General features: G+C 37.3%; 5 protein-coding genes across 7 annotated transcripts; 3 read left to right on the top strand and 2 right to left on the bottom strand.

The window, feature by feature from the left end:
• The first annotated feature begins 19 nt into the window (after window positions 1-19).
• zbtb3 (zinc finger and BTB domain containing 3) lies at window positions 20-3,900 on the top strand. The gene is made up of 2 exons (XM_079630511.1): window positions 20-461; window positions 630-3,900. Exon 2 carries the CDS (start codon window positions 643-645, stop codon window positions 2,380-2,382), a length of 1,740 nt encoding a protein of 579 aa, XP_079486637.1. The 5' UTR covers window positions 20-461; window positions 630-642; the 3' UTR covers window positions 2,383-3,900.
• A 145-nt stretch (window positions 3,901-4,045) lies between these two features.
• On the bottom strand, window positions 4,046-5,626 carry rnaseh2c (ribonuclease H2, subunit C). The gene is made up of 5 exons (XM_079630513.1): window positions 5,531-5,626; window positions 4,796-4,949; window positions 4,601-4,713; window positions 4,389-4,508; window positions 4,046-4,274 (listed from the first exon to the last, which is right to left on the bottom strand). Exons 2-5 carry the CDS (start codon window positions 4,947-4,949, stop codon window positions 4,251-4,253), a joined length of 411 nt encoding a protein of 136 aa, XP_079486639.1. The 5' UTR covers window positions 5,531-5,626; the 3' UTR covers window positions 4,046-4,250.
• On the top strand, window positions 5,583-8,425 carry trmt12 (tRNA methyltransferase 12 homolog). The gene is made up of 7 exons (XM_079630512.1): window positions 5,583-6,072; window positions 6,285-6,453; window positions 6,550-6,748; window positions 6,915-7,065; window positions 7,155-7,264; window positions 7,354-7,511; window positions 7,772-8,425. Exons 1-7 carry the CDS (start codon window positions 6,020-6,022, stop codon window positions 8,147-8,149), a joined length of 1,218 nt encoding a protein of 405 aa, XP_079486638.1. The 5' UTR covers window positions 5,583-6,019; the 3' UTR covers window positions 8,150-8,425.
• A 941-nt stretch (window positions 8,426-9,366) lies between these two features.
• sytl4 (synaptotagmin-like 4) lies at window positions 9,367-18,118 on the top strand. Of its 3 annotated transcripts, XM_079631459.1 has the most exons (18): window positions 9,367-9,587; window positions 10,763-10,829; window positions 11,127-11,264; window positions 11,738-11,953; window positions 12,118-12,227; window positions 12,458-12,572; window positions 13,573-13,707; window positions 13,786-13,882; window positions 13,988-14,084; window positions 14,506-14,606; window positions 14,714-14,806; window positions 15,006-15,184; window positions 15,368-15,458; window positions 15,903-16,064; window positions 16,169-16,280; window positions 16,368-16,476; window positions 16,560-16,771; window positions 17,393-18,118. In XM_079631459.1, exons 3-18 carry the CDS (start codon window positions 11,149-11,151, stop codon window positions 17,533-17,535), a joined length of 2,088 nt encoding a protein of 695 aa, XP_079487585.1. In that variant the 5' UTR covers window positions 9,367-9,587; window positions 10,763-10,829; window positions 11,127-11,148; the 3' UTR covers window positions 17,536-18,118. The 3 variants fall into 3 exon arrangements, with proteins under 3 accessions (XP_079487585.1, XP_079487586.1, XP_079487587.1); XM_079631460.1 differs by lacking the exon at window positions 10,763-10,829 and having other exon boundaries at window positions 9,376-9,587; XM_079631461.1 differs by lacking the exons at window positions 9,367-9,587; window positions 10,763-10,829 and adding an exon at window positions 10,920-11,007.
• srpx2 (sushi-repeat containing protein X-linked 2) lies at window positions 17,840-26,016 on the bottom strand. Its single transcript, XM_079631463.1, has 10 exons — window positions 25,765-26,016; window positions 22,142-22,222; window positions 21,870-22,061; window positions 21,541-21,717; window positions 21,280-21,403; window positions 21,064-21,185; window positions 20,180-20,359; window positions 19,763-19,896; window positions 19,551-19,672; window positions 17,840-18,468 (listed from the first exon to the last, which is right to left on the bottom strand). Exons 1-10 carry the CDS (start codon window positions 25,835-25,837, stop codon window positions 18,288-18,290), a joined length of 1,386 nt encoding a protein of 461 aa, XP_079487589.1. The 5' UTR covers window positions 25,838-26,016; the 3' UTR covers window positions 17,840-18,287.
• Window positions 26,017-27,768: the final 1,752 nt, after the last annotated feature.

The raw sequence follows: 27,768 nt of genomic DNA on the forward strand, positions 1-27,768 counted from the left end.
AGAGCACACTTGTACATACAAGCTGAACATACTACATGTAGAAGTGTGTGTTCGTCATGTATTGTCCTAAAGGAAAACACTCCCGTATCGCATATACGTTTTAAAAATTCACACATTGGTCTTCACTTACAGAGAATCAATAAACCACTGGTTGTCCTCTTGGCTAGAAGATATTTTAAGGATATGTTTCACGCTTTCGATGTTATATTACGGTGCTCCGGAGAAGGTTTGCTGTAACGTTACTAACCCATCATAGAAAGATGTTGTGTAAAGAAGAATACTCGAAGATTATGAATTAGTTTGTATTCCTTAAGGATTGAAGTATATACATTTACTGGCATGGATTAGTGAACAACTGTTGATATCAAGAATGTCAGTGGATCAATAAACCAAACATGGTGGGTCAAAGCAGCAGATGTTAAAGCGGACGTGGGGACTTTGTCATTACTCTGGACATTTCTGTAAGAAACATTTCATCTTAACAAGAAGTATATGCTAATTTTATGAATTTTATTATATTATAATGAATATTTCAAGATATTTTATCGATATATACACTGCATAAACTGCTTACTAACAATATAATGCATCTTCTGGAGAATAACATTAATGAATACTATTTTTACTAGGTTGTCAGTAGGAATGGAGTTCCCAGAACATGGTCAGCAGCTCTTGGCCAGCCTGCGCTCTCAGCGTCTGCAAGGTTTCCTATGTGACTGCACCGTGCAGGTTGGCCCGACTCGTTTCGGAGCCCACCGTGCCGTGTTGGCCTCTTTCTCCCCTTTCTTCCATATGTTTTACTCAGATCAGTCAATAGGAAATACCAGCACAGTCAACGGAGGGCCACAGAGAGACACAGTCACTATTAATGGAGATATCGTGACCCCTCAAGCCTTTGGACTCCTTCTTGATTTCATGTATGAAGGAGTACTGCAATTAGTAACCCACCCCCCTCCTGAGGACGTGCTCGCCGCAGCCAGCTTCTTACATATGAATGATGTGGTGCGAGTTTGTAAGAGAAGACTTCAGGGCCGAGGATTGGCTGAGGCAGATAGCACAAGAGTAGAAGTTGGAGCAAATGAGTCTGCTAAACCTGGAGGGCTGAATGGCTCTCCTAGAAAAGAATTACCTGGTGCAGAAACAGGAAGAGATGGAGGACTAGAACATTGTAATCAGTCGAGCCAACACATGCCACTTTATATCAATACCAAGACTGAAACACAAGCAGGGATGGCTAACCTCCTAACACACAGTGTGGAGAGGTCCGAGATGGCAGACACCACCCAACCAGGAATGGACTCGCTACCAGCTGTTAGTAATTCTTGTTCAGGACCATCCACATATCGTTCATCGCCTAGACCTGACAAAACAAGAATATCGGCACGGTCTGCTAGCCTTGAGTCTGCACTTTCAAGTCCGTGTAGTACAACAGAACTAATTCAGATAGAGACTCAACCTGTTGTAGCCACTGCCGTAGCTCTGAACAGGGTGGACAACACCAGCGCTGCCCAAGAACATGAACCTAGTGTTTACATGCCGACTCAAATACTAAAACCCCAAGTCCAGAATAAAAGTTCTGGGAATCCAGGGTCATCACAGCACATTCAGAGCCAAAACGAAAGGAGACATGAGAACACTTCGTCCAATACAAGTAGCATGCAAAATAAGCGTAAGCTTTCACAAACTCCTTTTAGGGGAGGAAGTCTTTCACAAACTTCAGGGGAGGAAAATGAAGAGAGCTTCGGAGTGAAAGTAGAGGCCATTGTGATTTCTGATGAAGAGTCTGATGACACAGATGAGACGGTGGTCATGGATAATGGCCCAAGAATAAATGAAGATTTAGACGATGTTGACGATTATGACGACAGCAACCATGATGTCGAGGAGCTCACTGATACTCAATTTATAACAGCACACCCATTAATTCATCTTCCCCATCAAGAACCCCTTTCTTTCCCTCCTTCACCGCAAGGTCCAAATCCTTCTGCAGCCGAAACCGCTGGCTTGCAGTCATCCCTTTTTCCTGCTAATTCCCACCCGGAGCAACAGACCATGTACCTCGAGGATTTTCACGACTCTCTTGGGAGTTACATGGAGGATGTGCCTACTTGTATCACTTGCGGAAAGACCTTTTCCTGTGCTTACACCCTGAGGAGACACGCCATTGTGCACACCAGGGAACGGCCGTATGAGTGCAGCTACTGTTACCGCAGTTACACACAGTCTGGAGACTTGTACAGGCACATCAGAAAGGCACATGATCACGACCTGCCAGTCAAACGCAGCAGAGTTGAGTCGGACCCTCCACTATCACCACCTCCTCCTCCTCCTCCACCTCCTCCTCCTCCTCCTCCTCCACTTCCTCCTCCTCCCCAGACGTAGTCATTGATTGTGGTCCAATCTTCTTAACTGGTCATTTAGAAAATTACACAAAATCCTGCTGAAGGCTTTTGCAAATGTCACAAAAACATAAATTGCCACGTTATACATTTGTGGCTCATCCCCCAAAACAGTAAACGCTTTGGAAAGGAATCCACCTGACTGCTTCCATGACATATACAAACAGAACCAATGTAACAAAAACCATAAGGTTTTTGTTGTTAATTCACTAGTTATACATGTCCTTGATATTTGTATTGTTGCACAACCTGGTTTTTATCTTCATTGGTAAATTGTTTTTATAAAAAGAAAAGTAAATTCGACTTGACCAAGATTGGTTCCAGCACACAGTCTTAGTATATTGAAATTATGTTAATTAATTGCCATTCATGATGGCGTTTTGCATTTAAAATGTTATGTTTTTGTCTCTTACGGCGTACTGTTGATGGTATATCAAGAAATAAGCATTAAAGTCCCCCTATTATGCTTTTCAAATATAACTTATTAATTCCAGTTTCACTTCCTGTTATATACCTAACAATGTAACATATTTTGCATAATGCCAGCCTATGGTCTTCATTGACTGCCTGTGAACAACATCTACTTTGTCCTGCCCTCCAACACTGTAGTTGTAGCTGAGGCCTGGAAAAGTTTGGTTCGTGTTGTCGACATATCAAGAAGACACTGCAAGTCCACTTTACATGCACATCAAAAGGATCACGCAGTCACAACAGACTGGGCCGTCTGGCCAATCAGAGCAGAGTAGACTGAATCTTTGATCAAACCATTTTCAGACTCTTTGAGAAATTAGGTAATATGCAACGCATATTATAAGAAAATAGTTTTTTGACCTTGGATGCATGTAAATCTATTGTAGGAGACCTCCAAAACAAATTAGGAACCTTTAAAATAGCATAATAGGGGCACTTTGAAATCCATTAAAGCAGATAAATCTCATTACAAGGAAGAGTTTTTCTCTGTATGTGTTTGTGCATTTTTGTGTGAGAGTAAAAGATGGTGAAACATTTCTTACAGGTACTATAAATTAAAACCAGCTTTCAGTGTTTTTGGGATTGGTCCATTTATTTGTTGTAAAAAATTTATAGAATTACATTACCATTCAAAAGTTTGGTGTCAGTAAAAAATATATATTTTAAATATTTTTTTTTTAGTCATGAAGGTCTCTTTAAATTGCTCAAAAGTGACAGTAAAAACATTTATAATGTAACAATTTGCAATATTAACAAATTGTTTCCTTTTTAAATTTTTGTTCATCATAGAATCCTGAAACAATTTATGTTTTCTACAAAGCGGGACAAATGTTTACAACATTGATAGTAATGTTTCTTAAGCACCAAATCAGAATATCAGAATGATTTCTAAAGGATCATGTGACTGAAGACTGTAGAGTAAGGATGCTGAATTTTCAGCTTTGCCATAACAGGAATAAATTACATTTTAAAATAAAACAGTTCTTTTAAATTGTAATATTTCACAATGTTACTGTTTTTTAATGTATTTTTTATTTTAAAAAATGCCTTAGTGAGCATAAGATACTTTCATCAGAAATGTTCTTTTCAACCGGTAGGGTGTATCAGATCAAAACGTATCAGTTACTGATAAATAATGGGCAAATATATGGCAAAGTAAAGGTTTGCACAAGGTAAACAATAAAAACAAAATTTTAATAGTTAGTCATATTACATTGTGACATTCATACTTCACTATCAGTTTGGTAAAATGGTGGTCAATACCACAGCCCAGCGAGTTAGTTGTTCTGACTTCCAGCAAAGAATCATTTTCACATTTGTTTAACTGTAACAATGTACTTGAGAAGAAGCAGGTATCCACAATAAAAAAAATGTCCATTATCATTCGTCTACTGGTCTGTGCATCTGTAGAAAGAAGTATTGATTTAGAAGTTAATATTTTAGAGATTTTAATTCAATTGAGAGAAAATGGTTTTTAGTCCATCAGATTCTAATTATTAAGTATCAAGAGTTACTCACCGCTTCTGCGAGCTGAGGCCATGCCATAGCCATCACAACTCCATCATCAGATGTGGGAGGTGTCTCCAAGTTCCAGTATGAGAAATTATGAAACACTGAAGAAACTTTAACTATTCTGTCCTAAAAGCAAATGCCAAAACAATTTCTGTTAATAATCTGTTATTTAGTAGTTCATATTTGTGAATTCCAAAGAAAAGTGCAGGTCAGGTCACCTCTTGGTCGGACGCAGGCTTTTGGACCTCTTTCAGCACTAGTCCTGTGTATCCTTGTGGACAATGCAATTCCTGACCCTTCAGCCCTCGACCTCTGAATGACACTGTTGTTTCTGCAAAACATAATGTCATTTTTATTGGGTGGAGAGCTTTAATGCGTTTCATTCTCGAACCGTGCACTGGTATTTGACTAACCGTGTTTGCGTTCCTTCACAGTGGGATTAAAGAACTTGAAGACTTCAGCAGGTCCATCATGCTCTATTTCACAAGGTAACAGGTGGATCTGTGGTTTGTCAGCTTGCTTGAGGGAATCAAGCCGGATAGACGTAACACAACTGTTCACTGACATCTAGTAAAACAAAGTGTGTTAGGCACAGGTGACAAGGATTGAACGGTCTTATATAAAGAGACCAGGGCAATTGTAACTGGAAGGTTACTATGTTGTCAGGACAAGGGTATTTTCTTTCATTTTTGGGAGGCCAAGTTGTCAGACGTGTTTTAAATTTATATAATGTGTTATTAAAAAAATGTGTTGGCCATTACAATGGTTTGTTATTGTTGTAACGTTAGTTACCTAACATTTTACATTAGGACAGTCGTTTCATTGACTGTTGTGTTTGTGTTTCATACTTTGCTGAAAAGCCTATTAAAAGCTGTTCAATGACAAGCCAGGTTCCATTATAACAATTTTCCGTTATACCTTTAACATTCCTATTTTGAGTATTTTGCTCGAAATGAGAATACATTAAATGCCAGGGGAAGAAGGAGTCCTATTAATTATGAATAATGTACAGTTTTATTATTATTAAAAGCCGTTTATATCAATGTTGCCCGAACTAACCCTCTGTACACCTATAAAAAAGATAATGGTGAAAACGGATATATAATTACATTTCCTACATCTATAACTTCTGTTTGCAGATATCTTACCGTGCTCGCTTCCCACAATGTTTATAAAGTGTCACGTGGGAAAGATGCGTTTACTGTGATTGGACGGGCTGCATTTCTTCGTCACCAGACGGATGTTTTTCGCGGTAAAATCTAAAGGATTGTGCCATCTACCGTTTCGGTGGTGTAACGTTAGTCAGATGATGACTTGAAAGAGCATTATTTAATAACTTTTACAATTACAACGCATATAAAACAATCCAAAAGAGAGAAACAGATACACGACAAAACTTTTAATAACCTCTGTTAAATCACATCATATGCACCATTTGTTTTCCAAGTTATCTACAAGTGCAACACTCATAATGTTCCTACTAGGAACTCACAACCGACTAGGAACGACATTTCTTTAAGGCGAACGTGTGTCCTTAGGTTAAAATAGTACGGGTTTGATGAACCCTCAAATGAGTTTGGTAGATAATTAATTAGATAATATATTTTGATCGTTTTTTCTAACGCATCCTGTGGAAAATGTTTGTAATTCCGTGTTTAAAAGTGCCGCAACGTCATGCACAACTGTACAGGTAGGCACCGAACAAATGTTGCTCTCTGTGGCATATTTTCCATGGTTTTATTATAGTAAAAGTGTAGTAACCATGTTTTTTTGGCGGATTTATTACTATTTGTTTTACTACAGTTTACTACAAATACCATGTTATATTATTGTTAGTTTAGCAGTTATACGTTTCTGTGTCTATTTTGATATCTTGCTGGTGTATTAACATGCATTTTTCAGAAAATACCTACTGTCACAAGGTGTTCTGGACCGCATGTACTGTGCACAGAAACACTCAGATGGGACTGTAACCCTTCCAGTCGTAGCATCTGTTCTGGCACAGCTTGATCTGGTGGCACTAAAGGAACATGTTGCACAGGACGGCTTTTGTGAAATTGTTGATATCCAGGTACAAGCACTGACAGTTATTTAAAAGATGTTTGCACCCAAGTCACTGAACATGAACATCTGAACATCTGTATTCTGTATACCTGCTTTTTTTTAGGCTCCTCCATTATCAAAGAAGGAGAAAGTTAAATCTTTCCATAAGAGGCTTGCAGACACTGCACAGTCCTTGCTGGTTTCTAAAGGAAAAACATGGAGTGAGGATCTGGAGAGAGACATTCCTAGCCGATGGCAATGCCACGGAGATCTTGTCCTGTTTAGTGAAGGCTGCTTCTCTAATGCAATATGGAAAGAAATTGGTAGGTGACCCTCTGAAGGTCCAGTTTTTATATATAAAATTATTAGATTGTATACCCTCTATTAACATTTAATTTATCCTAGAATTATATTTTATAGCAATAAACTAAAATGTCTGATTACATGCAAAATATTTTCAAATATGTTCTTACTTTTTATTTGTTTTAGGATCTGAATTCTGGACTGCTGTTGCCCTGACGCTGGGAGTCAAACGTTTAGCACAAATTAAAAAAATTTCCCATGATGGTTACCGCACACCTATAGTGACAATGCTTTTAGGAGACAGCAGCTATGTGACACACATCGATAACCATGTTAGGTAACCCATAAGTTGCCACGTTATTTTAAGAAATAAATCTCAATTTATTAAATAAATATTCAAATGACTTAATCCGTCTGAAATTTCAGGTACGAGTTTGATGTCACCAAGTGCATGTTCTCTTGTGGGAATATCACAGAGAAGCTCAGAATAGCTTCCTTTAACTGCATTGGAGAGACTGTGGTTGACTTATATGCAGGTAAAAGCAATGCTGTGTGTTTACCATTTCAGAGTTGGAATGTTTTTTATTACCCGAGATGTATGACCATATTTTACTCCATTGTCCAGGGATTGGCTACTTTACTCTTCCATATCTGGTACATGCTAAGGCTGCTCATGTGCATGCCTGTGAATGGAACCCAGATGCAGTGAAGGCTCTTCAAAGAAACCTACAGATCAATGGTGTGTCCGACCGCTGCACTATCCATCGAGGAGACAACAGGCAGGTGAGGAGGATCACAGCTTGTACACTGAGATACAAAAGTGCTGATTGTAATTATCTTAATTGCACCTACTAATATTTCAGATTTTATTGTTGTTGTTGTTGTTGTTGTTGTTGTTGTTGTTGTTGTTGTTGTTGTGGAAGAGAATCTGTTGATTTGGCAATAGACAGTATATCTATTTTTTTTGTCTCATTATGTGAATATTTCCAGATCCACATATCTGGGCAGTTGAATAAATAAACATATTTGCACATCCCTTTTAGCTTCCTTTAAATGATCTTGCTGATCGAGTGAATTTGGGCCTCATACCAAGTTCAGAGGAGGGTTGGCCAGTGGCGTGTCGTCTGCTAAAGAGAGGCACTGGAGGAATACTGCATATTCACCACAATGTCACAACACCTTTGCACCATAAACCACCTGAACATACATCTGCTATAGATGTTGATAAAGACTCTTCCATCCAGAGAGATATGCAAGTACGGACTGCTTGGGCTTCAGACGCAGCCAGACGCATCTGTACACTCTTGTTAGACATCACTGGAAGTGAATGGAAGACAAATATCAAGCACATAGAGCATGTCAAAACATACGCACCACATATCAGTCATGTGGTTCTGGACTTAGAGTGTAAACCTCTCTGATAAACACATCCACTCATGTATAATGTTGTTTTTGTCTAGACCCTCTGTCTGTAATTAGCTCTGGTCAATTTAACCCTCTGATTGCTGATTTGCTTCAATATTTGCAAGAAACCTTCAACATTTATTTGATTTATATGGAATTTCCCCAATACTAATAAATAAATGTATAATATACACTACCATTCAAAGGTTTGGGTTTTGCTAAGATTTTTAATAATAAGTTAAAATAAAGTTTTTATGCTCACCAAGGCTGCACTGATTTGATCACAATACTATATATATATATATATATATTTTTTTTTACTGCATTTTTAAATAATAGTTTTCTATTTTAATATACATTTAAAATGTAATTTATTTGTGTGATCCAAAGCTGAATTTTCTGCAGCCATTACTGCAGTGTACAGTGTCACTTGATCCTTTAGAAATCATTTCTTATTATCAATGTGGAAAACAGTTTTGCTGCTTGATTTTGTTATGGAAACTGCAATTTTTTTTGCAGTTTATTTGACAAATGTAAAATTGAAAGGAAATAGTATTTTTATAACATAGAAATGTTTTGTAACTATCAAAGTCTTTACTGTCACTTTTGTTCAATTTAATGCATCCTTGCTGATTAAGTATCTTAAAAAATGGTAGTGGATGGTAGTGTATGCTTCAGATGGTAGTGTATGCTCTTTCTTTTTCTATCCCAAATCCCACTGAAATATAGGGTTATAATAATATATGTAATACATTGTGATTGTGTGTGTAATAATAAATATGATTTTATTCGTCCTCAAAGTGACTATAAAATGTAATTGAATTTTCCATTGGTTTTAGTGACAGAAAGTGAATGTGAAATGAGTGAATAGTAATACACAGCAACACACTCCACCACACACACACTGATGCATTGATGGGACAATGCACACAATCATATTGATCAAATCAACCAGCAAGTACACACATACATAGACACATGCATAGATTCATCCACTGCAAGCAACAGAAAGACATCCTATCATCTCACCCTGTTTTTGCATTATCAAAATCTTCTGAACAAATTAACACAATGTATTATGTTTGAGCTCCAGTTAATATGTATTTTATGTTGCTTTAGTCCTGGTGTCCATTTTAATAGACATTAAACATTTAAAAAAAAACTGCTTTTTTGCTTAGTGAAAAAAAAAATCAGGTCTGAATGGTTTTAAAATCTTAAAACACTGAAGACCAATAACCTCGCTCACGAATATGTGATTTTTGTCCATGGACTCCACGCTGACGTCTGCGCGCATCGTGGACGCGCACCTGCTGCTTTCTCTGACGCGCAGACAGAGCTGCAGTGACTGAAAACTTTTGTTCCGGGACGCGACGTTTGTTTGGCAAAGCTGGAAGTCAGTGAGCTCGCACGGAGAAGGAAACGAGAGAAAGAGTGTGGAAAAATCCTGCGCCATTGGTAAGTGAAATTTTGAAAGCACGTTTGAAAAGATTTTGCTAGAGATGTTATAGATCTACTTAATATTACAATATAATATTAAGTATTACACTTTTTTGTTTATATTCTACCTTAGATTAACACTTCCCTATACGATAGTTCTTCAGTTGTTGATATTGTCACGAACAATGTTTATTTTATCCTTTCCCCCCAAGATCTTAAAGTGTGGTAGAATTTGTATTTTATTTTCCTACTTGTTTGTTTTAACAAATTTCTGTTTAATATCGGACTCTTTTTACATGTAATTGGGTTATTTAGTTAAGTGAATTTAATGTTATTGTTTGTTGTCCATGTGTTAGATCTGCACAAATCCTTCAGGGCTGCATTTCCCAAAAGCATTGGTTCTACGATGTTTTGGGAAACACAGCCTTGATCTTTATCAGTATGGAGGAAGTTTCCATTAATAGTGGTGCTCACTTTAATCCTCTCTATTTTCCTCAAACATTTAAAGAATGAGGAAAAAGTCATTTGTTTTGGATACAGACCAACCCAGTTGTAATTGAAGGTTATTGAATAAATTTTTCTTTTCTTTTCTCACACTTTTTCTACCAGTTGAGCTCAAAAGGGCTTTTACAAGGCTCTTGGGTGCTTTCGAGTAATAATCATCATAAGTGTCTCATTTAAAAAAGGTTTGCTAAAGATCTCCACCCATGGTTGTGTGTCGTTAAAGGGTGGTAACTCTTGCGATAAGCAGACTGCATGTTGTTTTCCTCTTTTCCTGATGACATTCCAGTGCTTGGGCCCCTTTTCCCACACTCGGTTGGCCTTTAGTTATTTAATCTCAAACAACATAAATTATTATTGTTATTGATTTGCTTTCCATCATTTTACCAGTGACAAATCAAAACAAGGTTCTCATGCTCTTTGGCCATGTCTTCCCACCAGATAATTATTTTCGTAATGTCAGTAAGAACTAGCCTACCATTTTTTTTTGTGCAAAATAAATACATTTGCTTGGCTAAAAAAAAAAAACCCCGTTTTAATAATGTTAATATGCTTGTACTTGATTTATGTGGTAGATACAGGGATAGGAATATCTCTGCTTCCCTGTTGTGATATTGGCTCATTGGTAACCAACTAATTTGCATGTTGAGCTACATGTCACAGTGTGTCCTTGTGCTTGTTTAATTACTCAGCTCCTGCAGAGAGGTGTTGAAGAGCCTCTGACACACTGACAGACACTGCGTGAATGCACTGGGAAAGGTGACTCCCTTTATTTGTCAGTTCTGCCCTGTGTCCAGGTCTCTTCCCTTTTTACAAACAGCAGGGCTTCCTTTATTTGTGTAACACTCTCATTATATATATTAGTCTCTTCTCTTCTTCTTCAAAAAGCAAATGTCCTATTCTCGGTTGGGTGAGCTTCTATCTATTTGCAACACTGGTATGTTCCTTAGTAAATTGTTCCAGGTGGTTCTACAAGTTTCTGTAATTTGCATTTGTGTTGACATAATATATTATGTTGACTTATGCATCCAGAGTCTTTTTTTTACTATTCCTTAGAAGCAGGGCTTGACTCTTGAGGATGGTGCAGAACATGGAGATCAACGTGTCCTTCCTGACCGACTCGGAGCAAGAATTCATACTAGAGGTCCTCCGGCGGGATGAGGAGCTCAGGCGCTTGGAGGATCTGCGTGTGAGGTGAGTGTCACTGTTGCCTCATCAAGAATCAGTCCTGTTCTTGAAATGCAGACTAAAATAAAACTATTCATTTAAAATAGACTGTAATCATTTTTTTTTTTTTAAATAGCAATACATCATTTTCGGGTCTTAAAATATCCACTATTGACTGACTGACTGACTACATAGTGTGTGTGTTTATTTAAATTTTTTCTACAAATCTTTTATTTATTTTTGAACCGTTCAAAAGTTTGTGTCAGTATGAATACTTTTATTCAGCAAGGACATTAAATTGATCAAAGATACAGTAAAGACTTACATTGTTACAACAAATATTTATATCTGAATTAATATAGCTTAACTTTTTTATGTTTATTTAATGTGTACTGCTAGAAAAATAAAATCACATACATCAGAAATTGGAGCCTATTTTGTACCCTATTCATGGAAAGGATGTTGGTCAGGCGAATAATTCTTAATTTGTGTACTCTTAGGAAGCTGAAATCTGAGTTGCTGGAAACCAGAAGAAAGGGTGCGAAGCGTGGCAGTGGGAAATACAGTGAACGCAGCTGTGGCCGCTGCCAAGAGCCCATGGGCCTTCTGACCAGCAACAGTAGCCAATGCAGAGTATGCAAACATCAGGTTTGCAGAAAATGCCTATCAGTTCGACCCAACGGATCTTGGGTGTGCACCGTGTGTGCCAAAGAGATGTGAGTGTGTACCCCATGCCTCCCAGCATCCTTCTCTTTGGCCTCAGTCCATTTAAAAAACCCTGTCATTAAGAAGCACATTAGACTGGAAAATTAGGTCTTTGCTTAATGGAAAACGTTAATGTTCAACAGAAACTCAAGGTTTTTCCCCCTCTCTCTCTCAGAGATCTGAAGATGAGCACCGGAGACTGGTTCTATGACGAGAGGGTTAACCGCTTCTCTGCAGCTCCTGGACACGACTTAGTCCGCGTTTCCCTCAGGAAGAGGCCTCTGAGTGAGTACAGGAAGCAGATGCCAGACATTCGGATAGAGCAATGCGAACCTACTCTTTCTGTTTTTATAAAGGGTGGGAAGTAGATTGTCTTTGTCTGTGTTCACGAAGAGGAAAAGAGAGAGGAATAATTTTCTGGTTTACTTTAAAGAATAGTGGTCGGCAGTGTTTTGAGATTAATCATTATACACCTCTTACTTCCCCATTTTTAAATTTACATCTCTCTGTTTTAGTTAAAAAGAAAGAGACCGCTGGAGAAATGCTGTTAAACAGAGCTGACTTGAATTCCAGCCATGTTGTACCTGTGCCCAAACCAAGACTAAAGGATGTCGCGCTAGCAAATAAGAGGTGTGTTGTCATCAGCACTATTTATACAGTCTCATGTTTCTACTGATCAAACAGTGTAATGTTCTTCTTTTAAATATTTACAATTTCCTAAAAAATATTTACTGTTTTCCAATTATTGTGATAGCACTCTATTAAAGGTCACAGACTATTTCTGTGTTAATTATTCATCCTTATACAAGTACAAACCTGAATGCTGTTTTTTTTTTTTTTGAAACACACACACATTGGGTTTTCATGTTTTATGGGGACTTTCTATAGATAATGATTTTTATATTGTACAGTACATTCTGTCCCCTAAAACACACACACATTGGGTTTTCATGTTTTTTGGGGACTTTCTATAGATAATGATTTTTATATTGTACATTCTGTCCCCTAACTCTAACCTACTCCTAATCACAACCCTCACAGAAAACGTTCTGCATTTTACATTTTCAAAAAAACATCAGCTAGTATGATTCATAAGCTGTTTTCCTCATGGGGACCAAAAAATGTCCCTATACGGTCAAGGATTTAGGATATTGGCATCTTTGTGGCGACAACTTTGTGGGGACAATAAGATCTTCTCATAGATGTTTTCTGTACAAGTCTCCGCAGGCTGTCAAACTCCAATAAGTGCAGTTTTACTTAATGATATTTGGTTACGAGACACACAAAAACAAATGCATGTGATAATATAAATGTCCAACCTGTTTGATTTGAGAACTTATCAGTTAATATATTGTCATATGGATCACTTTTGTGGTGCTTTTAGCATCCTTTTTGGAACTTGACGGTTAGGAAGAAATATGTTTTTGTCTTCTACAGGAAAAATAAAAGCATATCAGTTTGTAATGGTGTTAGGATGAGTAATACGAAAACAAATCTATTTTTATTTGAGAGTGTACTATTCCTCTAGCCTTTTGATCCCAGTATCACAGTGGTTGAGGTGTTTGAATGTGATTGATTAGGATGCCAGCTCTGTCTAGCATCTGTACTTGACCCTGTTTCTTTCTCTCAGCTCATCTCTTGAGGCTTATGAGGGACTTGATGTGCGAGAGCAACAACGTAGCGACACAGAATCAATAGAAAAAGCCAGTCTGGGCAGCAGTCGCACTGAGACTGAATCCTCCCACAGTACCCCCTCAATGCAAAGGTAAGATCTTAGTCAGAGGCACATAGATCCATGACTTGTGATGTAGCAGTGTGATGCAAGCCTCTGATTTGCTTCTAGAAAAGAGGAACCTACAGCCAAGACTAGTCCCACAGGCTCTGCTGTGTCCATCCTGATGGCCCCCAGTAACAGTGACATCCCCTCTACCACTGAGACAGTAAGTGTTTATTCATACTTTACCCAGTTTAGCCATTTACTTTTTCTGTCCTAATTCTGCTTATGTGTCACCTATTCCCATGCATTATCATCCCACCAAAATAAGGCCTCATTAATTTATCACATGAATTCCTGCTCTGACTCTTTGCGTGACGTGGATGGGCTTTTCAAGAAAAGTGTCAGAAGAGTGCACAAACTGTCAGGTAAGGCTATATTTTGAGTATACAATACTTTTCAAAAGTCTGGGGTCAGTTTAAAACAAAAAATAGATTTGAATAAGAATCGAAAGTGACAGCAAAGACAGTTATAATGTTACAAAAGATTTCTATTTTAAATAAAGGCTTACTTACTTTCATCAAACCTGAAAAAATATACTCATGCTGAAAATTCTGCTTGGCCATCACAGGAATAAATTACATTATGGTTATTTTAAATAATAATATTTCACAATATTACAGTTTTAGCTGTATTTATAATTAAATAAACTCAACCTTGGTGAGCATAAGAGACTTCTTTCAAAAACATTACAAAATCTTACTGACCCCAAACTTTTGAATGGTAGTATACATATACATTTATTTTTCCACTCTGGCTTTTAAATGCACAAACACTGTTTTCTCATAGATGTTAAACCAGCCTCCACACTTGATTTACATGAAGATGGAACAGAAAGCGCTGCGCCGTCTATGAGAGATAGAAGCAAGTCCGTTCCTGGCCTTAATGCTGTGAGTTAATGAAGAATAAAGTTCAAACCATTTAAACATTTTGCACTGTATTCTTCTCATCTGCAATATAAAGTGACCTGAATGGCATGCCTGAATTGTTTTATCAGGAGGAGGATGAGGAGGAGGAAGATATTGATAACTTGGTGAATATACACAGGCAGACATTTGGTAAAAGCTTGGGAAGTCTAGGAGGCTCAAGGGTAAACTTATTTTAATTATGAATATTATTTAATTTTTAATATACATTATTAATAATAATTAAACTAATAAACTTGCATTAATTAAGATAAAGTGCCGTTTATTTATAGTTTAAATTTGTCTTATGTACAAACTAAATCAAATGAAATATTAGACACTTGAATGTGCTGGGCAGATTTTTCTTTATTTCTAATTCCACAGACCACTCTTGGCAGTATGATGAGTGTGTACAGTGAAGCAGGAGACTATGACCGTGTGGAAGTGAGTGGAGATATTGTCTTCTCTCTCAGCTACGATGAGTCCAGCCAGAGCCTGTCTATTGTGGTCCATGAATGTAAAGGGCTGGCTTATGCTGATGCAGCAAAAAAGAAGTGCAACCCGTAAGTGGGCCTCCACACAGCCTATGAAGTGATTTCTTAAGAGGGTCTCAGTTCTTTACTGCCTTCCAAGAATACAAATTTTCCACCCATGAATCATTCCACTGGGTTTCCCCATTACAGAGGGAAAATCACTGTTTCGAAGTCTGCTAAACTCCCCCGAATTGGTTGATTCCTTTTTCACAGATACGTCAAGGCTTACCTCCTCCCAGACAAGAGCAAGAAGAAAACTTCCATCAAACATAACATCAACCCCAGTTTTAAGGAAACACTGAAGGTATTGTTTCAATTTCTGTCGGATCGTATTAAAAAAAAAAAAGTATAATTATAAATAGACTAATTCCTAGCAAAACTAAACTCCCTAAAATAAAAAAATTTCATGGCTTGGAACAAGAAATACTATCAGAAACTGATACCACCGAGTAACACTTAAGTCTACAGTATATGTAATGCTTTAATGGCAGGTAATTACAACACTGCACACTAACATCTAGTTTCGAATGGGCTTGATATTGACACAGAAGATAAGTACACTTATCAGGGAGTCACAGCGAGACAAATATTAGTTCTTATACTTGCCTCATTTTAATCTAGAGTAAACAACATGTGCAGTTCACACAAACGGATTAAACAAACTGGCTAAAGCTCCATCATGGTAACCTCTTACTTTAAAAAAAAAACATTTCATCTTGACAAGTTGTCTTGTGCTCGTTTGTGTCAGTATTCCATCAGCCGCACCCAGCTGATGACTCGCACACTACAACTCTCTGTTTGGCACTATGACCGTTTTGGCCGCAATGCCTTTCTGGGTGAGGTGGAGGTACCACTGGATTGCCGTGACATCGACTCGCCAGTTGAAGAGTGTATGGCTCTTAGAGGAAAGGTAATACACTTTTATGGTTGTTTTAATGCCACAGAAATGTCACTGCTCTCAAAATGTTTTGTTTCATATTCCCTTTACATTTTTTTTCCTGTGTGTCTTAATAGGCAGCTGCCCATTTACCATCATCTCCATTCGATCAATACAAAGGAGAGCTGGTGATTTTACTTAAATATGTCACAGCAAATAAGATACATACAGAGGACTCTACTGGAAAAGGTGAGGAAACGCACAGTTAACATATCTATTAAAATATATCTTTAGCTAGTGTTACATAGTAAATTATGCCTCTTTTCTCCAATAAAGGGAAAAAAACCAAACCCGCAGATGTTGCTGAGCTGCATGTGTTGATCAAAGAGGCCAAAAATCTGACAGCAATGAAAGCTGGAGGCACATGTGATTCCTTTGTGAAAGGGTTAGCAAACATCTGTTTAATTCCCTCTATCCCAAAAGGACTTTTGTTTTTGTTTATTTTTGCCAAATAATTCTGCCCCTCAGGTATCTGCTGCCATTAAAGAGCAAGTCTTCCTCAAAGAAGAAGACTCCAGTTGTGAAGAAGACAAAGAACCCAAACTACAACCACACATTTGTGTACAAAGATCTGACTCTGGAGCAGCTGAAGGACATGTGTCTGGAGCTCACTGTCTGGGACAGAGAGACCCTGTCCAGCAACGACTTCCTGGGAGGAGTTCGCCTCAGCTTGGGAGCAGGTAGGAGAATCTGTTGCTTCATATTCCTTGAGTTGAAATCAATACAGAAGCCTTTAACGTTGATTACATTCTTGGATTCACCAACTGCAGACACCAAATTAAGAAGTGTCCCTGTTACAGCATCCATGAGTTGATAATGTATACACTGCCATACAAAAGTCTGCCATAAGAAGTTAATGTTTTTGAAAGAAGGCTCTAATTTTCACTAAGGCTTAATTTATTTGATCAAAAATACTGTAAAAATGAACTCTTTTCTGTTTTAAATGTATTTTAAAATGCAATATTTTTTCCTGTAATCGCAAAGCTGAATTTTCAGCATTGTTACACCATTCTTCAGTTTCACAATATCCTTCAGAAATTATTCTAATATGTTGATTTGGTGCTCAAGAAACTTTTCTTATTCCTATCAATGTTAAAAACGGTTGTGCTGCTTAATATTTTTGTGGACACATGATAATGTTTCTCAGGATTATTGATGAATAGAAAGTTCAAAAGAACAGCATTTATTTAAAATTGAAGTCTTTTGTAACATTATAAATTACGAATTGTAACTTTTGATCAATTGAATGCATCTTTGCTGAATACAAATATTTAAGTAATCTGAAACTGATGTTTGCACAGCGACTGTCACAGAAGCAAATGAAGAGTGGGTGGCAAACTCCACAGGGGAGGAGATCTTGCTGTGGAAAAAGATGATGCAGTACCCTGACTCTTGGGCAGAGGGCACTCTTCCACTGCGCTCATCCATGGGAAAAGCCAAGTAAGGACATTGTGCAACCCCCCCCAAACCATTACCAGGACAGAGGTTTACACATTCCACAACGCTTGTGTGTTTTGGTTACAGCTGTGCATCCCTGTAATATTTTAAAGACTTTTTAGGGCAATGCATCCATTATATTTTAAACATTCAAGGCAGTTCAAAAATAATGATGTGGAAATATGCAATGTGTATATGTTAATTGTATTTATTTCCTATAAAAATTGCAGCTGAATGGGTGTGTTCAAATACAACACAATTTGTATGCAGTTCTTAAAAATGAACCTTTGGACACAGTAAATGTTTTATTTGAATAACACTTTGGTTTTTAATGTGCACTTGATGTATGGTTTCACATATTTTAACACAATGTATTTTAATGACATAATGCTGATTTACTCCGTGAGCACATTATTTTTAGGAGCTACATAGAAATACTTGCATTTAATAAATATTAAATATTTTTAAGAATCCGCATTGTGTGCTGTGCACCGATTATAGATGGTTCAAATTATTTTTCCTCAGAGTGTGTATCTTTTGCAACCTTGCCTGGCAGTTTTCCCACTTGCAGATTAAAACCTGTTCAATCACATTTCCAGCTGTGATTTTTCTATTAATAATGGCTACAATATGTGGTTTCAAATGACTATTTGTCTAGGAAACAGGCTCAGGGGGTGCATGGATCCTGATGTCCAACCGCAATAAGGAAAACTCCCACCCATGCCCCCCCACGTAGATCTGGAGTTGATCGGGCCGAGGTCAGTCACAGAAGTCCCTGTTCATCTCCAGTCTCTCTCGCTCCTCCTCAGTGAGGAGGTACTCCTCTACATACGAGTAGAGCTCATCAGAGGTGGTGGGGTTAACAAAGCGCTCTCGATCCACACCGTATTCATCCAGCAACACCATGGTGAAATAGGCTGTCGAGATATGCAGTGCCTGTCTGTTACATACAAAAAACAAACATTTCGATTAAAACATTTCGATTTAGATTAAAGAATGCATTCATAGTACAGAGCATCAGCAAAATAATTTCCTTCAGTATAGTCACTGTTGATGCAAAACCTTGCCAAAGTGTCTTGTCCAAAACTGTAATGTGGCTTGTATAAAAATAAGAACAGGTCTTGAATAGAAATTAGACTGGCCAATATGTTTCTGCCGGAACATAAAGTCAGCACGAAATCCAGTTTGCACCCCATTTTATTTGACACAGGATATTCAATGACAAAACATATAATGGGATCTTGATTGTATCAACTGGGAATTGACTGGATAGTGTAAATTGCATTGCTATGATCATTTGCCAAAATGTAATTTGTATGGAAATATTACACAGGCCAGAGACGGGACTTGCTGAAGATGGACGCAAGGAGTACCAAGCTCACTGTTTGTGATGCTCGAAATATTGGAAGAAAAATATAAATATTGAATTTGGGGTGGGGGTTTATATGAATGTATCTTCAGAAAAGTTGATGGCATTTTCTTTTCCTCAATCTACACATAATTCTATTAAACTAAGTAGTGTGTATAAGTGCAGCACTGTGTACAGCGGTAACCAAGGAAACACTATCTCTGCTGTTCCATAAGCGCCACCTACTAACAGAGAGAATTAGCATTTTTATTCAGTCTGTCTGCTGTTTTTGTTTGGTGCAGGTGTTTTGTGTAGCATAATCTCACAAATCTGAAGTCGGACCATTCTGTTTTTGCTTTAAATCTTGAAATGATTTAATCCAATTTAAATCAAAAACAACTGCTCATGTTACATGTGTAGCCTATTTGTTTAGATTGTGATTAAAATGCAGTGGTTGCCTCTAATTTCAAATGGCTAGAGATTTTTTTTTTTTTTTTTTGTATAGTTTGGCCTGTAATAGAGTAAATAAATGACAAATAAATCGGCCATGAAAAATCATGATCAGTGCATTCCAAATTCCATGTTGACTTTTTAATGTAATATTGCAGTTGCAAATATAATAGTTAAATATAATGGTATTTAACATGTAAACACTGCTGTAGATAGTGAGTTACCTAAGACCCTCTATGACCTCAGGCTCTAGACGTTGTTGTTTGATGCGCCCCACTGCGCGAGGTGGAGTTCCTAACAGCTCGATCACGGTCACATGTCGCAGATCCAGACCACACTCAGCCTTCTGTCTCAGAACATTCCCACAATCATATAGTTGTACACTCTTCTTTTCTGTGATTTATGTTTGTTAGAGTGAAAGAAGTATCTAAATTACCTGTAGCATAATGTTCTGAAGCCTGTAGTTCTGATTAGCATTATCTGGAGTAGATACAACAAGAAGCTTTCTCTTTTCATAAAACTGGTCAAGCAGAGCACCAGCAGACCTGACGTCTGTTTTTATCTCCATTACTACAAGAAAAAGCAAACATTTCACATACTTGGAGAAAAATGTTTTACAATCAAATATTTAATATGTAATTGCAATCACTATGTAATGAAATATAATTTTTTTATCTAAATTATTTCTACACTACCGTTCAAATGTTTGAGGTTGTGTGTGTGTGTATATATATATATATATATATATATATATATTGTATATGTGTGTGTATGCATGCATGTTCTATTTTACTATTTGAATGTATATATGCATTTCAATTAAAAACACACATAAGCTAAACCACATACTCACATACACACTGAGCAGCCTCATCGGACCAGTTGCGGTTGAGCTGACAAACACGTGTTGCAAAACCTGTCCTTTCAAAGCCAGGATCACAATGGTATTCACATATAGCCCCATAATTATTGCCATCAGATGAGCATATCAGGTAGCCATGCATCGGTGGCTTTAGCTTTGGACACCTTCTCACTGAGGGAAAGAATATTTCACTTTAGGGAATTTACCACTGTTTTTACTTTTTCTAGTCATATTTTAATATTATTGATTATAGTTAGATGGATAGTTCACCCAAAAATAAAAATTCTGTCATTTCTCATGACTTTTTCTAGCCTGGCTCCGCCCTCCTACGTACTTCCTGATGACTGAATTGTCATTTTCCTTATTACTACGTCTGGGCTTGCGGTATATTCATGGGTTTTCTCCGATAAATTTTTTACCGGTCCAATCAGCGAACAGAGGGAGTGGTTGAGAACGATGACGTTGAGGTTATGCGCTAGTTTGAGTTGACATACGTTACGAGACTCACGACCAAACGTTAGCGATTGGTTATGGCAGATCCAGAGTGGCTCTGGGCAGATCCAATAGTTTTAAACTTCAACAGAGTACCCGCCTTCACAGGTGTTAATGCTTGTCAATGGAGAGTGGCCAGACTCTGTACAAATTAAATGTATGAGAGTCTGGTAGGACCAGGCTAGACTTTTTCCTCTGTGGAACACAACATTTTGAAAAATGTCTCAGTGCTTTTTGCCCATATAATGAAAGTCAGTGAGGTCCGTTATTTTTGTTCCACAGAAGAAAAACAACAACATGAGGGTGATTAAATGACACAATTTTAATTTTTAAGTGAACTGTCCCTTTAACACTGTGAAACAGAAGCAAATCAAAGGCTTTACCTTCAACGTGCACGTTAAACTTGCAAGTCGCTGTGTTGCGAGCCTGGTCATAGGCTTTATATCGAATCACATGTATTCCTTCTGGAAAGTCGGACCCAGACTCCAGTCCATTTCGCAAGACCCTGATGAGGGAAGACCAAAAGGTAATTTATAGGTAGCCTTTTTAACGTACAGTAGAAGTAGTTGGATGGCTTTCATATAATGTGATACACATACTGTAGTGTTCTGTCAGCTGTATCCTTAGCAACAGGACGCTCCCAGGAAACCATGACAGTTAGTTTTCCTGGTTCTGCTACCTTCACTCTGGACAAAGGACATTTCAGTTTGGGGGGGTCATGATCTGAAACAATGCAATTTTTATTAAATATTACAACGTCTTCTCTCTGATTTGGGAGAACTGGAGAAATTGGCCTAAATAATGACAATGACATTTGGAAACTAAATACATTAGACTAGATTTTCTTAACTTTACTGTACCTGCACACGTCGGTTCTGTGCCGCTCCATTTCCCCTCTTCTTGGCACATACGGTAGCGATCTCCCTCAATCTGGTAGCCTTCATAGCAGGTATAGTCACACCTGGAGTCTACCACAAAACCACTGGTGCAACTGTACATACCGTGGTCAATCAGAGGCAGAACATGACAACGCACCTCTGAGAGATTCAGACATAATATAAACACGGTGCAAGTAAGGACATATTTTGTCAAGTACTCTTCAGCAGCTGCTTAATACATGTTTTTTCTGAATCAAAGGACTAGTTTCTAAGGTACAATTATTTTGACACCTTTTAAGTAGGCTACTTACTTCGACAGACAGCGGTTCCAGACCAGCGGCGATTGGGCATGCACTGCACAGATGATCGCCCCAGCCGCTTATATCCTCGATCACAGGAGAGCAAACAGCGAGTCCCAAGCGAGCTCTGGTAGCGCCCGCCTCGAGGGGAAGAACAGGACACTTCCCCGCTGGATAGCTTAAGCGTATGGCACCACTGCGGATCTGATGGCAAAAAAAGGTTTTAAAGTAACTGTAGCATTTCACTATTAGTCATATTGTATTTTATTTGTGAAAGTACTCACGTTTGTAGTCCAGCTGAGGGGTGTAGTAAGTCTCGTCCTCATGCACAACTTCATTGGTGTCATGGTAGGCCGACGCTGAGCCTGAGAGCAAACATAAAATAAAACCTGAAGTAAAACTAGATTTTGGGCTTTGATCTCTAAACATTTTTAAAAAGTCACCTTCGAAAAGATTGAGTCAAAATATTGGCTGGCACTTCACAGCAGCAAATCAGCTGCATCATCAGTATCCTGCAGTCCCAGCGCTACAGAAAAAGATCCCGACCACCCCTGTTTTTGTTTCCATGCACCACATCCACCATCATCATTCTTTCCTCTCACACACTTTTTTCCAGTTTCACATACATAAATCTTTAAAACTCTTTGGGGGAACTTTTTTTTTTTTTTTAGTCTATAACTGTGAGCATTCCCTAAAAATAAGCTTATTACAGGAAAAAATATACTGAGAAGCAACCAAAGTTCAATACTGTACAGTATGTATCAGCATCAACTGAAATCTAGGACAGAACTGTTTCAACCAAAGCCAAAAACATGTTTGCCAAAAGTTGCTGCTCTCTGCGCACAGAAAACTGAAGATTCAGCCAATTCAGGGTTTCCAAGTCGGTTTACTGGATTAGGATCTTTGAAAGCCATAGAGATTGTCTTACTGGGAGGAGGTGCTATGACAAAAATAGTTTGGAGGGGCTCAGTGTTATTTTAGTACTTTAGTATTTACATGTATGGTAGCCTAATATTATACAATATTATTTGTTAATGTTTTAAATTAGCTTTTGTTTTTATAAAGTCAACTTTCATTTTAATTTTAGTAATTACATTTTTTTTTTTCAGCTATATTCCAAGTGGCTGAGTATATGTGTATATTGGTAGCAAACAGACAGAATCAAGCAACACTTATAGTTGCATTGATTTCAATTGTGCCACTGGCACTTGCAACACATTTTTTTGGCCACTAGAGGCAATAGTTCAGGTCATGTCTAATGCCAGAGGTTAAACCATACAAATACAAGGCAAAATAAGAGATCCAAGTGGAAAAATAGGAGTGACACCACTACAAACATCTAGTGTACTCCAGACAATATGCACCAAAAGTAAAAAAAAAGTGAATAGGCTAGTTACCTATTATAATTCTAATTTCATAGTCAAGATGGTTCTAAAACAACATGAACAAAAAATGGGCATTGCATTCAAAGACTAGTCTTTATTCACGAACAGCAATACACTGTCCCTATTGAGAGTCTCTTTTAGTAATTACATTTTTTTTTTTTCAGCTATATTCCAAGTGGCTGAGTATATGTGTATATTGGTAGCAAACACAACAATTACACAAATATAAATGTGTATATATATATATATTTCCATGCAATGCTCGACATTAACGCTTGTCTGGGAACCACCAAAACTTTTTTGGCGAGAATGATTCCAATTTTATTACATTCAATGTGTAAACGCGATTGGTAATAGATAATGTATTGACACTAACAAATTTGCACCAGTTGAAGCGTGCGCAAGCTGTATATATATATATGAGACTGGAGAAACGAGAGGAGAAGCCAAAACAAATGAATGCAAGCACACACGCTAAGAAACTCACAGAAACAGAAACATACTGCTGTATTTTGCTTCTGCTTCTAACCAGCTTTTGTGTTTCCTCTACAGGGAAAGATGGATATTCTTTATACTGATTCCATTTGGTTTTATTAATTGAATTTAGCAATAAAATGTAAGAATTTTATATAAAAGGTGACACACAAATACGGTAATAAGGTTAGGGAAAAATCCCTTTATAAAAGTAAAAAATGCCCTGTAAACCAATTTATGGGGGCGAATATCACAAATATACTGATTTAAGTAAGTAAGAGCTGATAGAACACTGATAAGAATATTGCTTCAGAATAAAATTATATTTACACCACACACACACACACACACACACACACACACACACACACACACACACACACACACACACACACACACACACACACACACACACACACACACACACACACACACACACACACACACACACACACTTTTTGTTTTCCCGGAATGTCGAGGTCAATTATCCATGACTGTGAGAACTCTGCAAGAATGTAGTTATTATCTTTTAAGTGTAATATTCAATTATTAAGCTGGCCACCTGTCTAGGGTGTTTCCCTGCCTTTGGAAAGACTACAGTGACCATACCTAGGACAAGCAAATATAGAAAATGGATGGATAATTATTGAGTTATGGTATCTTGCAACCAATCAAAAGTACTCAATAAGTAGTTCAATGTACTCTCTCTGATCCCTACAAATCACCGCTTTCTTCTTCGTGGTAAAAATTGAGACATGTCTGAGCAAAAGAAAAACTGAATCTAAGCCAATGATGTATATGGAAAGAGGATAACATTATGCAAAGTTGTTGCCAGGCCTAGAGGGATCTCATTTAACATATTCATCCATCCAATTTCCAGACTGCTAGTCCTATGTAGGGTTTCCAGGATGCTGGATCTTATCCCAGAGTCTTGGGCCATAGAGATAACACCCTGGAGTCCTGGACAGATGGCCACACTTGAAATACATTATGTTAAATATATAAATGTAGAATTCATACTCATGGAGACTGACTGCAGCTGTCTACAGTCTAAAAAGTTGTTTCATACCAAGACTGTGACTCAACATTAGTCAATACCCAGTCTGATTTACTCTACCTGGAAAACATTATGTAGCGGCCCTAAATTTAAAAAAAAAAAATAAACTTTCCTAATTTGTGAGGAAAATGTTGTTCTCATTTTGGAATGAGAACTTTCATTGGAACTGTGCAGAAAGCCAAACCCCTTTACTCACATTACCACTTTTAATCGTAAATATGCAAAATGACAATACAAATTGAGCATGCATTTTTTTTTTTCGGTTCAGTTCACATGCATACCATATATACTACATGGCAAGATTTTTAGTTATTTATGTTTTGGTATTTTTGTTGCCCCCACAGTGGGACAATTAACCCATAGGTGACATATAATTAAAGTTCTTCCTTTAATAGGTCAAATTAGGGCCCTGTCACAGATGGTGAGCTCACACTCTGTCATTATATAATTACAACTGCTTAGACAGTATGGACCATCATATATCAAATAGTGAACATGTTAATCATATATTAAACGCCTAGTGGATGAAACAAATAATGTTTATGTCCATTTTTTTCCCAACACCTCATTTGACCAAGTACGTCAACATGTATTTCACTCTGGAGTCTGAATCATGATTCTGAATCATCCCAGAAATCTAGTGCGAAATTGAATGGCATTAGCTTTGATAATCAACAGCTAGTGGGAAAACGAGCATGGCTACAACACATAAATAACTTTTAAAAGTGATTTAGTTGGACAATTTAGCCTGAATATACTATCCAATTAATTCGTTCCTAAAAACTCAAATAAAATCTCCATTTCTCTACTAAGACCTGATAGTCCAAGTCAAATGCAAAGGTAAACAAAATCGCAGTTGTTCTTCATTTAAACCCTATTGCTGTTTTAACGAACGAAATACAGGTTGAGAAAGCTCAAGTTATGTGTAAAAACAACTCAGTCCAGTGACGATTATTGTTTCGCGTAGAAAGAGAAAATAAAGATTTCTCACCTTCAGTGATATCACCCAGAGAAGTTTGATAGATGATGCACAATTCAACAAAAAGAGTAATAAATTTGATCATTGCATAGGATGTCAGACGGAAATATGAATATAAATGTTGAAGGTAGATCTTTACTTGAGAAAAAATTCTGCTATTTCCAAAGCAATCGTTCGAATAACTAACTCTTGACAAAGTCTCAAGCAGTGAATCCCACGCAGACTTCCAGACAGAGACTGGCGTATCTTCAGCACAAATTTCTTCCACTAGTCGGACTTGCAACTCTTCTGTGTATATAGCATTTGGACGGAGGGTGGCGCTGTTGTTCAATGATCTTATTTCTTGAGGTTGGTATTACCAAAATATTACCAAACAAATTAGGTCTGTGAATGTTTGCTAATTTCTTAATTGAAAAATGTGTTATCCACGCTGTAATGAAGTGACAGAAAAATAAGATAAGATAAAGTAATTAATTTAGAAGTAGCCTAGGAAAAATATATTGTTTTTATTTTGAAAAAATAAAATGAGACCCTTGACCTGAGACAAAAGGACCCCAGTGGCATGTTGTTTCATGGTGTTTTCATGATCGAATTTATAATTCACGGAGTTATTATTTACTAATTTCATGAACTGGATAGGCCTACATTTCAAACATCTCATCACTCATCATGCAGTCTATTCGACAGTAATCACCATAACGCTTGAATTCAGTTCAGTACAGTACAGTGAGTGGCTGTGGCGTCATTCCTGAATGAATCAGTGTTTTGAAAGAATCAGTTGAATAAGTGAAAAGAAGTAATCAAATAATTGTTTTTTGTAATAGCCTATAAATAATGTGAATAATCAGTGAAAAGCACAACAAGACAAATAGTATTCCACTTGGATGTCTGCAGACCTTTTTCACAGACTGCGATTCATGACTTTAACGGTCAGCATCCTAAATCCTGCAAAGTTTTTTATTTAATTTTTGTTTTTTAAATGTAGCTACATTTATGAAACTAAACTTAGTATTATATTACTTTGCATCAAATCACAAAAAGTTAGTCAGTTAACGCTGCAGGGTGTTAACAGCGGCTGTGGGAGTGACGGTAAATTTGACATCTTTTTCTCTTCTTCTGTTGTCTTTTTTTTTTTTTTTTTACTCTTTGTAAAAAAAACAACTTGTGGAGTTTTTCTTTTGCTATTTGAGCAAATGGGAACACCAAAAATATATTTAATGTTGTCTCTATAGAAGTTTACTCATGAATCTTCCACTTCTGAGAAACCCGGAAATGTGAATAGGGTCTATTTAACAAAAAAAAAAAAAAAAAAGAAGAATTTGGGAATTTTAAGTGTTACTCACTGCAGAGTCAAATGACTTTCAGCTCATCTCTGGACGTCTAATGGGATGTAGGGAAAGATTTGTGGATTTGGCTCTGGGTTATCCCATTAGGCCAAAACTTGCATTCGCTCCTCCTCGCTGGACGTCTAGTGAGGAGGAGCTAGACGTAAACTCCACCCATTTGTTATGTATCGGAAGGAGCGGAGTTACCTGGCTGACCGTCACTTCATGTCAATTCAGTACTTTCGTCATCATTCGTTGTGTGTGTCTAATTTGTAAAGGCTGATGTAATATTTCAAGTAGAAGTTTGGAACTGTTAAGTGTTTGATTTGTCACAATACACTTTGAATATATTTGTCACTACTAGAGTTTATTACTAATTTCAGATAAAGTCACGCGCCACCTACTGGCACCACTGGTACATTTAAACTGTAGAAATCCCCATAACGCACAAACTGACAAATTGTCTGAAAATAACTGTTGTATAAAGTATATTATACACTCTGCTATGCAATAGAGAATTGATGACAATTGCAAGATGAGGAGGGTGTTGTGTTAACAATAAACATTATTGTTATGTAAACACTTCTTGTTAGTGATCTCCAATTACATTTAACAATGTTGCATTTATGTTAAAACTGCTGTACGACGTGTTCTATAGATTTTTTTAAAAAAGCAAGCTTTCAGCAGGCTA

Source organism: Phoxinus phoxinus, assembly GCF_949152265.1.
Source record: "Phoxinus phoxinus genome assembly, chromosome: 12".
NCBI lineage: Eukaryota > Metazoa > Chordata > Actinopteri > Cypriniformes > Leuciscidae > Phoxinus > Phoxinus phoxinus.